Raw genomic sequence first — 18,130 nt, forward strand, 5'->3', positions numbered from 1 at the left:
CTGCTGCAACGGCGGAGCGCAAAAGGCATTGCAACAAACGACTCGTATAAATGCAATTAAAATTCTCATCTGTCAATCTTGGCAACGACATCAGCTCAATTGGCTGCAGATGCATGCTGATTTGTTAGAGCTGTCAAGTGACAGGATTAATAAGCAGCGAAATTTCTCTATGAGATACGTTGTTATTGTTGTCTGAAACAAATATTTTAGCTTTTCAAGATTTTATGAAATAAAAATGATGATTTCGGTAAAATTCTCCTTTTTTAATTCAAAATTTAGTTTCAATTTCAAGAAAATACGAAAACTTATATTTATTTCTGAACTAGAGAATGGAAAATAGATAATAGAGAACAGAGAACAGAGAATAGAGACTAGAGAGTAGAGAATAGAGAATAGAGAATAGAGAATAGAGAATAGAGAATAGAGAATAGAGAATAGAGAATAGAGAATAGAGAATAGAGAATAGAGAATAGAGAATAGAGAATAGAGAATAGAGAATAGAGAATAGAGAATAGAGAATAGAGAATAGAGAATAGAGAATAGAGAATAGAGAATAGAGAATAGAGAATAGAGAATAGAGAATAGAGAATAGAGAATAGAGAATAGAGAATAGAGAATAGAGAATAGAGAATATAGAATAGAGAATAGAGAATAGAGAATAGAGAATAGAGAATAGAGAATAGAGAATAGAGAATAGAGAATAGAGAATAGAGAATAGAGAATAGAGAATAGAGAATAGAGAATAGAGAATAGAGAATAGAGAATAGAGAATAGAGAATAGAGAATAGAGAATAGAGAATAGAGAATAGAGAATAGAGAATAGAGAATAGAGAATAGAGAATAGAGAATAGAGAATAGAGAATAGAGAATAGAGAATAGAGAATAGAGAATAGAGAATAGAGAATAGAGAATAGAGAATAGAGAATAGAGAATAGAGAATAGAGAATAGAGAATAGAGAATAGAGAATAGAGAATAGAGAATAGAGAATAGAGAATAGAAAATAGATAATAGGGAATAGAGAATTGATAATGGAGAATGGAGAATAGAGAATAGAAAATGGAGAATAGAGAATAGAGAATAGAGAATAGAGAATAGAGAATAGAGAATAGAAAAAAAAGAAAATAGAGAACAGAGAATAGCGAATAGGGAAAAGAGAATAAAGAATACAGAATAGAGAATAGTGAATAGAGAATGGAGAATAGAGAATAGAGAATAGAGAGAATAGGACAGAGACTGGAGAATTGAGAATAGAGAAAAAAGAATAGAGAAATGAGCAGAGAAAAGAGAACGAAGACCAGAGAAAAGAGTAACATTAATTTTAGAGAATAGAGAATGGAGAGTTGAGAATAGAGAATAAAGAAAAGAGTATAGATACTAGAGAATTGAAATTAGAGAATAAAGAATAGAGAAATGAGTAGAGAAAAGAGAATAGAGAATATAGAATATATAATATAAATTTTAAAAAATCCTTTGAAAGGAGAAACTTAGAATATTTCTTCATTCATCAATAGATACTTTGAAAACGATAAAATTCTTAAATTCAATTTTTACATTTAAAAACAGTGGTTGATTGATTGTTCTAATCCTGAAATATGATACATTCGCCCTTTCTGAATTTTGACAGTTATTCACATTCTTTTTTAATCTGAATTTGTGATGAAACAATCAAAATCTCTGATCTTAATATCTTGGATTAAAAGAATTTAAAAAATTCAGAATCAGATTCAAACATTTTATTATTTATCGAATTTCCTAGTGCCTTACTTAAAATTGAAATCTTTTTTAAAAAAAAGTTTATTTTTAATAATTTCGAAAGTTCCATTAAATTTTTTTATGCATTATTCTTTTTTTTTATCTATTTTGAAATGCCAATATTTTCTTTTTTTTAATGTATTTTCTAACTGAAATTTACTCTTGTATGTTATAACATTCTGATGTTGATTGTTCTCTCTTTTGTTATATTTTATTTAATCAACTGATCCAACATTTCTAACACCACAATTTCAAACATTTGTTTATAATTATTCAGAATTACTAGTAAAATTATCAAATACTGTCTTAAAAAAGTTTGTGATGCTTAAGTTTTGGAAACAAATTTTCTAACATTATTAATGTTCAAAAACCAATCTTTAGTTGTGAATTTGGAACAAAAAATTCAACAATTTAAAATAATTTTTCTTATAATTTTTATATTTATTTTTTATTGTCTTAATGCTTAATTTTTTTTTTCAAAACCAAAACTGACACAACAAAAAATTTCCATAGAAAATATTCAAAAACAATTTAAATCGTCTGAAAAATTCTAATAAAAATCTTGAATTTTTAAATGAAGCCCTCAGAACCTCAACAAGTGACAAAATCGTCAAATTTGAGTTGATGATGTCAAACGTTTCTTTATATTTCAAACTATATTTGATGCATTTTTCAGATTTTATGAATTTTATTTACATACTTTTACGTTCGAAAGAAAGATACAAATTTATGGAAAATATATGAGGCCCTTGGAGCCAAAGGGGTATAAGTGACAAAATGGAAAAAATCGAGATAACCATCTAGAACGAATCCTTGACTGTCAATCATCATATGCTATTTTAATCATAATTTTATTTAACTATTTTGTTATGTTTAGATCTCGTTGAAAAAATCGTGCTTACTGAAATTTCCTTTTTGTTTGGAGCCAAAGGGGTATAAGTGCTGCACTTATACCCCTTTGCCTCCAAAGTCCATTAAACTGATGTACTTATACCCCTTTGCCACCAACCCTAACTTGATTTCATGAAAGTAATGTTTTTTCATCGGGACCAAAACATTTTAAAATTAATGTAATTCACTTTTCTTTTGAATAGCTGATGATGTTTAAAAATTTACCATCAACTATGATTCATCTGATTGCATTTAGTGATAATTCTAGTAGAAAAAAAAATTAATATATTTAATTATTTTTTCTATTTCAATAACAAATTAGCGGATCACAAATTCCTGATTTCTGGATATATGAAGTGTGTCACGGATTAAAGGCTTATAAAGTACAAAAAAAATGTATTTGTACGAGATAATTGGGTTAATATTGAAGCGCCTATCGTTAATTTACGGTAAAAAACCAACTCAGAGTGACCGCAAGTCCCATTCCAATACCCAATTGATTAGGTAAAGACGTACAAAACACGTGGTGATTGGAATTTAGTGGAAAATACCTTTCACGAATGATTATAAATTAATCTTGATGAAAAAACGTTGTTTGGAGAAATTTAGTAGAAGTTGCCAAGACCAGGTCGATCTTCAGCCATAAAATCTCTTAACCTACTGTACCAGAGTATATTTCTCATCAAAACAACAAAAAATATATTTATACGAAAACTAATTGACTCTTGTAGCCATGAATATTTATGGTTTCTTACCCATATCAATAAGATCAAAAAACCTGAATGTGAAAATTTGTTGGCGGCAAAGGGGTATAAGTGAATTTATTTGGTGGCAAAGGGGTATAAGTGCATGTGTTTGGAGCCAAAGGGGTATAAGTACCAAATTTAAAAAATATGTATCGCTTCAATAAACGTCAAATAAACGTTGTTTTTTGGGAAAATGTTGTAAAATGCTTTGTTTTTATTTAGAAAAATCATTCACATGAAAAAAAATCATAAAAAATATCTATGGAATTTACTGGAACACAACAAAGTTCAAGTGCTTTTTTCTCGAAATCAGGTTTTATGCACTTATACCCCTTTGGCTCTAAGGGCCTCATATGGAAAATAGCCAAACACAACATTTTTAAAGTGTGTTTTCTCGAAATAAACATTTAAGCACTTATACTTGTTTGGCTCTAATTACCTACCTCGATTTTATTTTGTTTACGAAATCCAATTATTCGAAGTGCTTAGAATAATAAATAAAAAACCGATTTAATACACTTGACAGTGTCTTGCAGTTTGAAAACGATTACTCATGACACAACATATTAAACGAAATTATTAGGTTTTGATTAAATAATTTTGAACACAGTGAATCCATGATGAATTTGGAAAATGAAAATTTGTAATAATTTATGGGATAAAAGAATTTCAAAATGATAACAATTATGAGTTTTTTTTAATTAGTATAATCTCAGTGTATTTTATTTTCTGGAATTACAGCATATGGTAACCTAAAAATAAAAGAAATATAAAAATAAAGATTACAATTTGAAATGAAGATGCCCAACCATGTGTTTTAAATATAACAAGGTTTGCTAAAGCTAACCTCTCAAGTGAACGAGAATATTGAAGAAATTATTTACGCAATATTAATCGCTAGGGTAGAATGCGATCCGGTAACGTAGGGTCCAATAATCGGTCAAATTAACGATTGAAATTCTGAAGATTTTAGTCGATATTTTCCATTTTGTCATTTCGCCAATGCTGCCATTGATGTCAATACAATTAAATTTTAAACTTAGTAATTTTTTGTTTACAGAAACAATTTTTTCAATGTTGCCTTATATTTTCAATTTACAAAAAAAAAGTGAATCATATTTTTTTTTAATATTGACAAATTTTACCAAATTTCAATCTTTATGGACATGTACAAAAAATTTGACAAAATAAAAAAAAAGAAAATTGACACAATTGAAAAAAATTACAAAATGTTAAATTGGCATGAAGATGAAATTCATAAATCGAAATAATAAGTATCAATGACAAAACAAACAAAATTGATAAAATTAACGAAATGGACAAAAACAACAAAAGTTGGTAGAGAAAAGAGTTATGAAAAACCACAAGAGTTGCGAATTTGAAAAAAATTGACTAACTTACAAAGAAAAAAAAAATCCAATTGACTCAATTGATTAAAATAATGTAAATTAAAAATATTCAAAACTTGTCGAAGATACCAAATAAGCAAAATAGACAAAATTTAAAAAAAAAACTAAAAATATTCACAAGCTTCTGCATTTATGAAATAAACATGAATTAAAATTGAAAATCTGACAAAATCAACCATAATGACAAAACTTGTAAAAAATTGGTCAATTTTATAATTTTTTTAAATTTTGTCAATTTTAATATTTTAAAATTTTGTCAATTTTGTCAATTTTGTCAATTTTGTCATTTTTGTCATTTTTGTCATTTTTGTCATTTTTGTCATTTTTGTCATTTTTGTCATTTTTGTCATTTTTGTCATTTTTGTCATTTTTGTCATTTTTGTCATTTTTGTCATTTTTGTCATTTTTGTCATTTTTGTCATTTTTGTCATTTTTGTCATTTTTGTCATTTTTGTCATTTTTGTCATTTTTGTCATTTTTGTCATTTTTGTCATTTTTGTCATTTTTGTCATTTTTGGCATTTTTGTCATTTTTGTCATTTTTGTCATTTTTGTCATTTTTGTCATTTTTGTCATTTTTGTCATTTTTGTCATTTTTGTCATTTTTGTCATTTTTGTCATTTTTGTCATTTTTGTCATTTTTGTCATTTTTGTCATTTTTGTCATTTTTGTCATTTTTGTCATTTTTGTCATTTTTGTCATTTTTGTCATTTTTGTCATTTTTGTCATTTTTGTCATTTTTGTCATTTTTGTCATTTTTGTCATTTTTGTCATTTTTGTCATTTTTGTCATTTTTGTCATTTTTGTCATTTTTGTCATTTTTGTCATTTTTGTCATTTTTGTCATTTTTGTCATTTTTGTCATTTTTGTCATTTTTTGTCATTTTTGACATTTTTGTCATTTTTGTCATTTTTGTCATTTTTGTCATTTTTGTCATTTTTGTCATTTTTGTCATTTTTGTCATTTTTGTCATTTTTGTCATTTTTGTCATTTTTGTCATTTTTGTCATTTTTGTCATTTTTGTCATTTTTGTCATTTTTGTCATTTTTGTCATTTTTGTCATTTTTGTCATTTTTGTCATTTTTGTCATTTTTGTCATTTTTGTCATTTTGTCATTTTGTCATTTTTGTCATTTTTGTCATTTTTGTCATTTTAGTAATTTTTGTCATGTTTCTCATTTTTCTCTTTTATGTCTTTTCTGTCATTTATGTAATTTTTGTTATTTTTGCTATTTCTGTCTTTTTGACAAAATTTTGTTTTTTTTTTTTCAACTCAAATTTGTTTATTGGCTCTCTCATTATTCAAAGTCATAAAAACTAATGAACATGAATGAAAATGCAGAATACATTTGATTTCACAAATTTTAATTCAATTTTTTTTTTCTAAACTCCAATTTTTCTAAACTTCAATATACTCAAACACTCTGGAGCTGACCTTGGAGAAAAGCATTCTCGTAAGCAACGATACATTTATCACAGGAAAGTGAATAACATTCATCAAAGCCATATTGACCGCACGCCGCTAATGGTTATCTCGTGATAATCAAAGATATTACAAGCCAGATTGGCTGGATCCTCCCAGTCATCGGCTGTAAAATCATTGATTAAGTAAATAGTAAGTAAGAAGATAATAAAACACATCTCTAGCTAGTGGAATATAACACTGCCCCCGCACAGTGGGGCAGAACAGGCTTTGTGTTGGACAAAACCTCGTAACTTCTTTAAATCAGCTCGTAGAGGTTTGATGTCTTCGGGTGAAATGTTCACAATAATAAAAGCTATCTAATCGTCTGGTTGATGATATTCTAGCTAAATACTAGAGTTCATTTTTGAAAGGCACAAAATTGAAAATATACATACGTCGGTAAAATTCACCTTATCTTAATTATAATAACTCCAAAATGAAAAAAATTACATGTTTGAAAATTCTCTAAATGAAAGATTAGAAAACGCTCAATCTTACGCACTATTTGCGAGAATAATTCATCGGGTGATTTCAAAATTTTTTATCTTTGAGTTATGTGTTAAAAATCACGTTTCTTCATTCAACTTTACGTCTTAATTTATCCGAAACGCATAAAATTTCATATTTTTTAAGAATAAATGATGAAATTTTTTTTCATCACGTTCATCGATTTTGACGAAACTTGGACTGGTATTACACATTTTTACAACTTTGTTTCAGTTTTCAGGAATTTTTCAATGAAAATTGTCTAAGATACAGCCAATTAAGTGAATCATTTCTAAATTTCCCTTTTTTACGGGAATAGCTGTACCTTTGTTTCCCGTCATTATGAAGACTTCAAATCTTGTAGAGCGTTAGTTGGATAGTTGAACAAGATCGGGTGAAATTTTCATTAAAAAATATCAACTGGGAGAGAAATGGCAGCTTGTCAAAGATGGAAGTGGGTGCGCAGCTTCACGCGATTTTATTCTTTTTTGAACGCAACTCTTCCGCTCACTGAGCCTTTCAAAAAGTTTATCTCGATTTGTGCAAAAAAAATACAAGTTCAAAAATTAAAAAAATACTCAAATATGGGTACTGATGAAGAATAAAGCTGTTCATAAACCTGTTTGCAATTTAATGTATGTTGTTGTATATTGCCTTGGACTAGTTTAGAAAAAAAATGAAATGTTCACATTAGCTCCACTATAATATCCTATATTTACGCATAAAATTAATTCAGTTATGTAAGGAAATCGATTTATTGAGTAATTAAAGTAAAAAAAATAATGGTAGCTATTGGAGCTAATTGTTTTTTGTAAAGAACCCACACTAAACAGTAGGCTTTCATTCCAAGAACGAGTTACTGAGAAAATTGTAAATTTCATGATAAACACAAAAAACATGCTTCACAAAAAGTTTAATAACTTCTTCATTAGCAAGCATTAGCAACTACTTTTTGTTTTACCATAAAGCTGAAACTTAGTTCTTTATTTTAATATGTAACTCGAAGCGGAATTTTGCTGAAAAACTATACTTTAGGATGTTTGAAATTGGTGAAAATCTGTGATTTTTTATGTCAAACTATTTTTGCTATAACAAGGACAATATATTTTGTAAATTTATTATTTTCAAAATGCATAAAAATTGATAAAATTTCAAAAAAATTTATGTATTTGGTTAACGGTTATCTTGAACAGATTATTTTCTACATAGCGCGAAAGATCTCTCTTTTTATTTTCTCATTTTTTAAACAAAATTTACCCTACCTTGCCCTACTAAGCAAGTTGCTCAAAAATTCGAATTTTTCAAAATCTTTGATTGATTTGAGTTCGGCTATTTATCTCGTTTCCAAAAACATAAATATGAAAATTTTTATCCAAGAAATGAAAAATGAGGTTTTGTCACAACTTTCATAGGTTCTGCCCCACAGTGCCCCGGGACTAGACCATTAGTATTCGATTAGAGCGCTGACGACGATGACGACGATATGTGTTTCAAGGATATTTGCTTCGATACTTCACCGATTGAGTGTAATGTAGGATAGGTGGCCGTAGAGTAGATTATCTCGAGCCCTCCGACGTTGATTATGATGATGTTCCCTCCTGGTGTTGCTCCAGTAGCCTTGTAGCCGTGTAATCACTTTATGGCACCTGGTGGCTTCAAGCTTTAGCCCGATTGTTTTGCTCCATTCATGCGCCATACAGGGTACTGCTAATATTCTCACTCGTGCGATCCCAACGTTATAATTATTATCAACATCGAGGCACCTTTGAGAGGAGGGAAGGAATGGGATTATTCGTTACTAGTGGACCGACTTGTGGTTTGCTACTAGAATCCTCGACATTTCGAAATTATAGATCGACATTGATTAGCACCCCAGATATGACGTGAGCAGCAGCCTGAAACGACCGCAACGTGAAGAATCATCGAGTACAGGTGATTATTACAAAATCGGTTTCCTTGTTAACAGCCTGATGTGGTTTCTGGAACAAAAACTGACAATGACATTTGCCCTAGGAGTTCAGTTCTCTCAGGCATTACCGAACAGCTGTGACGAAATTCCTCTCAGGATTCCTGTCAACTCCTTGTACGTAGTCTACGGAGACTTATCTCCGTTTGGACCACCTGAACATCTCGTTAGCTCATAAGGAATGTTGCACTTATTAACGGATGATGACAAAGCCGATCTAGGGGGCGAACATTTTTTCCTCGGATCTGGACTCTCGTTGCGATCCCTTCAGAGAACAAAAAGACTTCTAACCCAACTACACATAAGTGACCGAATGACTCACCCACGATCACGAAGCTCTACTAACCTTTTGTCTTCTCTCTTTCGTTCCTTTACAGATACTCCCTCGACACCGATCTCCCAGTCGCCGCAAAGTTCGTCCTGTAGTCCATTCACCACCGGTTACTACAATGGGGCCGGAATTTCAGGATCAGCTCCACCAATCAGCAGCAGCCAGGGGCAAGTGTTTTTTCCGCAGACTCCTACCGGTTTGGGTCCTCCGACGACTCCACTCGGTGTGGGTGGTGGAAACTATCGAGGTCGAGTGTTCTTTGGACAACCTACGCCCAGTCCCTCGGGAAGTAGCAGCCACAGCAGCCAGCACAGTGGCAACAGTCCCGCCGATTCGAACCCGTCCTGCTCCTCGGCGGCACCGATTTAGTAAGTAGTTTTTTTTTTCTCGATTCGTAGTTACTGCGATTTAAATTGGCGTTGAGGACGTAGTCGTAGTTTAAAGTCGTAGATGGCAGCACAATTTCGAAAATAACTCCAATTAAAATCTCAATATAGTGTTTCTGGGTTTATTCAGGCCCATATTTATCATTACCAGTCAGTTTTCCAACACAGCTTTGTTGGAGTTCACGCTGGAGAAAACTGTTCCGGGTTTTCAAAAACTCACCAGCACCAGAATATACCACCGCCAAAGTTTTTGCTCATTTCAACTTCCGATTATATTGCAAATTAATACCGATTGCCATCTGGTCCATCATACCATACTCCTTTGTAAAGTAGGGGAAAACTGTACTAGCGGGGTAAGATGGCCCATGCCATTATATTTCAAATACCGTAAACTGGGGGAACTTTGATCACTTTTTTCATTCATTTTTGAATATTTTGGAAGGGGTTGCTTTTTCGTAATACCTAAAAGCTTTAAAACCCTTACTGAGGTGAAGAATATCAAACATGATCATTAAATGCAGTATATTCAAACGTAATTTGTGGTCATAATTAAATGTTTGTTACAAAACAAGATTTCGAGTTTAGGGGTAACTTTGATCACTTTTGCTTAAACGTATCTCAACATCTTCAAATTTATTGTTTTGATGCCATTTAGCACAGAAGGCTCAAAATATCGATGACAGTATTTTTTGTTTGGACCCGATTGAATTTTTCAACGCATTCTTTCAAAAACAAATATACTCAAAAGATGGACAATGTTGCTGCATACATTTAGGGGCAAAAATTATAAACATTTCTAAATATTTTTTGGCCCCAAAAACAAATGAAATTTCATCTTCATGCAATTCCCTGAATTCCTCGCAATGTTCCTATGTTCTTTTTTTTTTCTTCAAACTTAATCATTTGATAGAGTTTTTAGCCATTTTTTCTATACGAGCTTTTTCATGGAAAATGACCGATTTTTTTCAATATCCAAAAATTATCATCAAATGAGCATAAAAATAACACTTAAACTAAACCCAAACCAAATAAAAAGTGGAACTTTCACTTTAAACAACCCATTTGCTCCTAAATGCATAAATTTGATCAGGAGAGATGTTTGTTTGTGAGCGTTCGAAAACCAAGGTATTCTAAGATTTTAAAATTACATTTGAAGTAATATATAAAAATCTTCTGATAAAAACCAAATTTAGCTTATTTGTAACTAAATGTAAAGGCTTTCAAGCGTAGTAAACAGTTTTCAGATATTTTAACTTTAAACTTAGTTAATGATGATTATCTGCAAAAATTTCATGTTGATCAAAGTAACCCCGCTGATCAAAGTTCCCCCAGTTTACGGTATACTCCATCTTATGGCTACGAATGATGTTTGTCTTCATTTTTGTTGCGACAAACATGCTTCTCTTTTATTTTTTGGGTGAAAATTTCATTGATACTACTTGAATTCTTAGAAACAGAAGGTTAAATCGAATCTGCGTGAAACTTGTTATTTTTCATGTTTAACATTTAAGGTTTTATGGCAAACCAGACTGCGCAGACTAATAAAATTTCAGCTTTTCTTTTTTCCAATCGTATGCCTCTTAGGATGACTATAAATATTATTTTATATTTCATTTAATTTTCACAAATTTTAACTAAAAACATTCATATTCATATTGGGGCAGAATGCGCGCCAGATTACGTGTTTTACGTTGAAATTTACAATGCTGTAAACTTTTGAGAAAACCAAAATATCAAAGGGAAATGTCATACTTTTTATTTGCTGACTCCCAAATTATGATAAAAATGCATAATTATATCAAATTTCGTCCTTTTTAAAAACTAAAAAGTGCACCAATATTTGATTCGAAAAAATCATCTGCCGTCATATTTGCCGCAATATCAGACAAGATTTTGAATTTTGTTGCCTACTTGAAGGCGTTTTTCCTATAAGGATATCAAACGTGTAAATTCTCGATACGTTCAGCAATAACAAATGAGTTTATACCAAAGTATGATTAGATTACAAAAATGCGATGCACATGTTACTAAACATTCGATGCAATAGGGCTTGTGATATAGCTCAGTTGGCAAGTCTGTTGTCTCCTGAGCCGATGTCCGTGAGTTCGAGCCCAAGAGTAAACATCGAACACAGTTGTACCCGGATAGTTTTTCAATAACAATCCGCCAACTGCAACGTTGATAAAGTCGCGAATGCCATAAAGATGGTAAAACGACTATAATCGAAACAAAAAAAAAAAAAAAAAAAAAAAAAAAAAAAAAAAAAAAAAAAAAAAAAAAAAAAAAATTCGATGTAACAATCATTTTAACAACAAATTATAAAAGAAAATTTAAGGGAATTTCAATCATTCATATTTTTACAAGAAAAACGTGGCGCTATTCTTGTTTTGCTCATTGTAGTAATGTCAAGTTTAAATATAAATAATTTTGAGACGATTTGTTAACTAATTTTTTTTAAACAGTGTCCAATGAAGATTTTTATTGAACACCATTTTACGACGGAATCTGATTTAAAGCTGAAAAACTACTTTTCGACCAAATTTCAACTAGTTGTTCACTCACACACATTCACATTCACACATAATTTCTCAAAACCTGAGGTTTCAAATGCTTCATATTGATTCAAAACTTTTTCATGGTTTTTTGCAGAATTTTTAAGTTACGTTTACATGAGTGGATTTGGAATTTTATTTTTGTATGGGAAAATTGAATATTTTTTACTGAAAAATCCACATCATTTTTGTTTCATCCGTGGAACCGAGTTTATTGATTGTTTCTGTTTCAATTTATAAATTTTCTAAAGGAAATTTTTTGCTGAACAACTTTGTCGGAGACTATAACTTTGTATCCTATTAAACAAAATAGCTATAAGGTGTCGAATGGGTGCATTTCTGTTAGCATGGATAAACAATAAATTCAATTTAATTTTTTTTTTGTAGTAGCCCACCACACTTCCCCACACCAAAAGGCTCAATTGAGCCCCCTGGTAATGGACGCTACTGTTCTCAGCACGTCTGGCAGCAAAACAAAGAAACTTCAACGCGAACAAAATTTTAATCATGCTGAGAACACAAAAGTTTATTATTTACTGCGAGGAAATGTATTCTATAATTAAACAAGATTACGATAAGGATCTCAATGGAAGAAAATTTCCTTTAAAGAGATTGACATCACTGCTGGGGCTTAGCGAGGTATTGAATGACTAATTTTCAAGCAATACTTCGCTAGGCACTCAGCAGCGATGTCAGTTGAATTTATTGTTTTTCAATGCCAAAATACAAACCTCTGTTGAATAGCTAATAACATTTTTTGCGTAATTAGAAACTAAATTACGGCCTTCAACAAAGTTGCTCAGTGGAAAATTTTCTTCACAGAACCTTTATGTATCAACATATCTTGGTCCTTCTAAGAAGTAAAAAAACGATAAGCCTTTAAGTGTTGAATTTCCTTAATATTAATAAACATAAATAACAGTAAAATTTTCCATTGTAGGAATCAGTTTTCCAGTAAGCACTTCAGAAGCAAATAACTTCAACTGGCAGTCTAACCTTATTATCTTTATTTTCACCTTGTATCCATTTTTTAATGTTGATGCAATTTGACTTCTGATTGTCATTCATTAAGTTACAAATTCACAATAGATATGTTTTACAAAAATGACAAAATTCTGTCTCGATTATTTTTTCGTTTGTGTTTTGTTTTTCCCGATAAAATATTTAAATGAAAGAATTAAAATTTTGAAATTGAATGGTTTTTAGTTATTTATTCCTTATGATAACTTTTAACAAATCTTCAGTTTCAAATATATTGGTTTATTTTTTAATGCAAGATTCGATTTTTACAGAAAACCTATACTTTTTCCTAATTAAAAATAGCGAAACTGACAAAAAGATTTCAATTAAGAAGTAACTTTAAAATTCAGAATATCAAAAAATTAAAAAATAAATATATGTATAAAAAAATCGATCTAAGACTTGTATCGAACGAGTGCTGTTCTCAGAAACTATTAAAAATATTACTTTCCTTCCACATACAAAAAAAAACACATTTTCTTGTCAGGAGGTTTTTTTGAAAATCCAAATCAAAAGAAAATGATCATTCATCAAAAATTTCTATACTTAATTTGAAAAAAAAAACATTAAACATGGTAATTAAGTAATAAACCATTACGCGTAATTTGTTCTGAGACCAAATAATGCTTTAAATTTTGAAAATAAATTACTATTATCGATATATCCCAATATAGTTTCAATCGTAGAATACAACAAATGTTGATGTTGCATTTCAGTTTCGGGGAACGGCAGGTTCCCTCTCAGTATTTTTTTTTTAATTTCAAGCTATTTTCAAGATCGAAGAAAATCATGAATACAGAACCAAAATTAAAAAACTATTACTAAACTTTGAAAAAAAAAAGAATAAAAAGCTTTACACAGATTCAGGATAAAATGCTTTATAAAAATGGATATAAAAACAGAATTTTAAAATCAGAGATTTTAAACTTATAAAAAACTTGAAAACTTGGAAAAGTCCTTATTTTTCCCGGATTCATTCCCTTTACTTGCTAAATCACACAAAAAACTCTATCTGAGTTCTTAAAATTTTTAGTTTCACGTCCACAAATTTTTTATCAAAATAATCACTAACGGTTTTCTGGAATGCAAAAAAAAAATGGTTTTAAATCTACTGATGTTTTTGTAGTTAATACAAAGTTTTTCAAGTGTTTTTTTCTTGGTTTTTGTTGAATTATTCCTAGGTTTTGAAAAAATTTGCCCGAATACTGTCCTTATTTCGAGCTCAAAATTTTGAAATCTTATGCTCGGATTTTGCCAGGTTTTAAGATGAAATTGCCTGGTCCGGAGAACTGCTGGAAAAATTCTGCCTTAGTCTGATCTCATAAAAAAATCCTATGCATCAATATCAATAGTATGTTAATTTGCGTCGACAAAGAAATTATTATTAGATTGAAAAAAAAAATAGGTGGTTCTCCAAATCAATAAAATCCTTTAAATCTCAAAATCGTATTTTTAATTTTGGATCCGACTTGATTTTATTCCGTTTCAAATTCATCACATCAATAATTCATTTGATCGTAAAAGCTCTTTTCCCGGATTCTTCCAGATTCAGCAACAATAAATCAAAAGAGGAAATTGTGTGTTAAAAATTTTCAGAACCATAATGTGTTTTTTTTTTTCATCCACACAATAATAATTAAAATTTTAAGTAAAATTTCAGCTTCAGATTGTATGTAGAAAATCCACTCTAACTCTGAAAGTTTGGTTTTTCAATTGATCATGAATCTGACTCTTCAAAAAAATAGTCTAAACTTTCAAAAATGAACCTTTTATTCCATTCTTTTTAAATTTATATATTAAACAAAAAATAGAGAAAACTTATTTATAAAGATTAAAATGGTTTTGTCTTTTTTCTTAGTTCTTTTGTTACAATTTTTTTCCTATTTCATTCGCTTCAGTTCAGATAAAATAAGAAATTTAGTATGAGAGCTTGAAACTCAAGTAAAGAACAATGAAAATAAAGTTTCAAAAGCTTCACCTTCACACTTCAGAATCTGAATAAGAAAATCTTATTTTGGAATAAACTTTCATTTAAAAATAGAAGAAGCGAAACAAGAATTGATTTTAATGGTACGATGTTTTCGAATCACGATACGAATACTTAAATAAATTATTAATTACACTAGTTTACAGCATTTTTAAACTAAGTAAAATGAAGATAATTTTTAATGTGAAGGGGGCGCTGAATCCGAAAATGAAGTTTAAAAAATCTCAATAGAACGGTTTTTGAGTTTTGCTCCAAATATGAAATTTTGGAAAAATTAAAAATGTACTTGTACTCAAATTCAAATATTTCTGACTACATAACATTAATTTGAAATATCTTTTTTGCATAATAAAGGTGAATGAATTTATCATCAAAACTTTATTTTTGCATATGATCAACAGTTTTGTTGATATTAGTGACTATATGATAGAAAAAAGTTATAAAAAAATGCATTTTTTAGAAATAATTTTTGCAAGCGAAAGTTTTAGACTCGTAGGTAACATTCAGATAAAATCGGCTAGTGAAGAAAAAAAGTTTTTAATGAAAACCCAATTTTTTTGTTCCTCTCTAGCAAAATACCTTAAAATACTATTCACGTTTGAATTGAGACACAAGCCCCTCCCCATCGTCAGATCGTTCTAAAATTTGGTATGTGACTTTTTGGTAAGGTAATAATTAATTTTGACTTGGAGCGAGTGAGATTTAGTTTAATTCTTGCTATACTCTGATAAATACCGCGGTTCGTTAAATTATTCAAAAATGCAAAAATTACTGTTATGGTAAAGTAATCATCATTTCTTCAAACTTCAACCGATTTTGATATAAAACCACTTGAAATCTTTGTTTTGAATTTATATTCAAGGCCAGTTGAAAATAAGATTTTTGTAATGTTACCTTCGAGTCCAAAGCTTTCGCTAAACAAAAAAAAATCCCTAAAAAAATCCCCCTAAATTTTTCCTATAAAGTCACTAATATCAACAATACTGTTGATCAAACGCAAAAATATAGTTTGGATGATCGATAGCAAATTTATTCACCTTTAACATGCAAAAAAGAGATTTCAAATTAATGTTATGAATCTGAGTACAAGTACTTTTTAAATTTTTTAAAAATTACATATTTGGAGCAAAGCTCAAAAATTGTTCCACTGAGAATTTTTTTAATTTCATTTTCAAATTCAGCGCTCGATTTCACTTGAAAAATATAGGACAGCCAATAAAAATCACGATTTTTTCAAATTTTGTAAGCAAGTGTTATGAGAGTTTTACAATCAGTTGGAAATTCATAACATACATTTTCAAACAATTTTCTCAAAAGTTTTATTTTTCCAACGTACATATAGTTTCAAAATGAGATTCAATAAAATTTTGTTTTAGCCTAGTGCTAATATGGTGAAGTTCAGCAAAAATTTTATAGATAACTTTAAGATTTATTTTTACTTTTTCTGCTCCAAAAATAAATGTATAATTTATAATTTTTGAATAAGATTCTTTGAAAAGTTCATAAAGTGATAATTTTTAAATTAGCAGATATCTATGCAAATTAAGAAAATTACTAATTTTTGATAAAAAATTTATCTACATTTGAACTTATTTTGGGGGCGCTGATTCTGAATATGCAATTTATTTTTTTTCTATCAGTTCTTGTTTTCGAGATTTATTTTTGAATAAAGATAAAAAATCATTTAATGAATGTTTTTCACTTTGTGGGCAAAACTGTTGGACATTAAAAAAATTCAATAGGAACTAATAGGAGTTAGGAAAATAATTTTTAAGGTTCATCGTAACACTAGTCAAAAGTGTCTCCCAATCAATTCCTTCAATCCCTCTCCCAACCAAAATTGTTTTGCTAGGATGCAGAGGTAACCTCGGTCCTAAAGCACAAAATAGATCTTTCATCCTTTTCTCTTTCTTCCAATCTATCTATTGACTACTAGGACGTGGCCAGCGCCGTTATTGACGTTAAAAGAGAGAGCATCAATTTTGTGCAGTGTGAATGAGCTGCTAATCCCAAGCACCATTCATTTGACCTCTGATCAAAATTGATGGCCTCGGTCAATCACGGAGTAGCAACCATTGGCAATGTGGAACTTGTTCTACTGAGCCACGCCAGCGATCGTGGACCTCGAAGTGATTGTTATCATATGTTTTTGGAACCAGCAATGCATACATTTTCTATAACCATGCACTTCGGGTTTTACGGTTTAAGGTGGATGTGAGTAGTTAATCAAGCTAAGCTAAGCTAAGCTAAAACTGTTGGACATTAAAAAAAATTAAAAAAACAAAGATTATATTCAATAATCAACTTTCCCAAAGACCGCAATCAACTTTGACACCTATTTTAAAAATAATAGGATGTATAATAATTGAAGTTTATTTTGTTTATGTTTTTGTAATTCTATAAAATGAGGGAATTTTGATGAAATTTAAAATAAACTTGAAATGAAATTCAATTGAAGATATTTTTAAAGATATAATTCAAATCATTTTGCATTTTTGAACAAAGCTGTTTAATGAATTTAAATCTTTCATATCGCACTTTCCAAAGTTTTTATAAGTGATGCCTGAAATATTTAATTGTAATAATATCTTTTTAAATTTCATGAAACTAATGTAGAACTATTTTTCAAAGCCTTGTTTCTTTAAAATTAGAACAACTAAACAACTTTTGAATTCTTGATTGAATTCAGGATGTTGAAAAGATTTTAAATCAGTTTTTGTTTTTCATGTTGGTTTATTGGTTTTTCAGTTTTTAGTGATTGATTTCACTCAAAATTGACTATTCAAGAAATTTCTCAACGTATACCAACATTTAACAAAAATTAGAGATAATAGACTAAATTTGATAAATGATTCAAATTCAGGAGGTCAAAATCTTCCAAAATCAATTATTTTTACCTAGACAACAAAAATGCTGTTCCCTCGTGTTATCTTTATTTCAACATCTTCTTACAGAGAATATTTAAGATTCGCGGTTTGTTTTATAAAATGATGTAATAATTTGTTTGAAAGGTGAACAAAGAAAATTAATGAAACTTTTCATTAATTTCATTCATTTCATAGTTTTCAAAATACGTGTGATTTTGTTCAATACAATTCAAGGAAGGAGGAACAGCAGTGTGCAGCAGAAGATTCATTTGC

The 18,130-nt window shown here is 29.7% G+C and overlaps 1 protein-coding gene across 1 annotated transcript in view; it reads left to right on the forward strand.

Annotated features, from left to right (window-relative positions):
- The window catches only part of LOC129753802 (uncharacterized transmembrane protein DDB_G0289901-like), a 90,893-nt gene that overhangs the window by 37,388 nt on the left and 35,375 nt on the right, over positions 1 to 18,130 (forward strand). The window contains exon 3 of the mRNA XM_055749651.1: positions 9,092 to 9,413. Within this exon, the coding sequence (XP_055605626.1) occupies positions 9,092 to 9,413 (322 nt within the window). The remainder of the gene's footprint in view (positions 1 to 9,091; positions 9,414 to 18,130) is intronic.

The sequence above is a fragment of the Uranotaenia lowii genome, chromosome 3 (genome assembly GCF_029784155.1).
Source record: "Uranotaenia lowii strain MFRU-FL chromosome 3, ASM2978415v1, whole genome shotgun sequence".
Lineage (NCBI taxonomy): Eukaryota > Metazoa > Arthropoda > Insecta > Diptera > Culicidae > Uranotaenia > Uranotaenia lowii.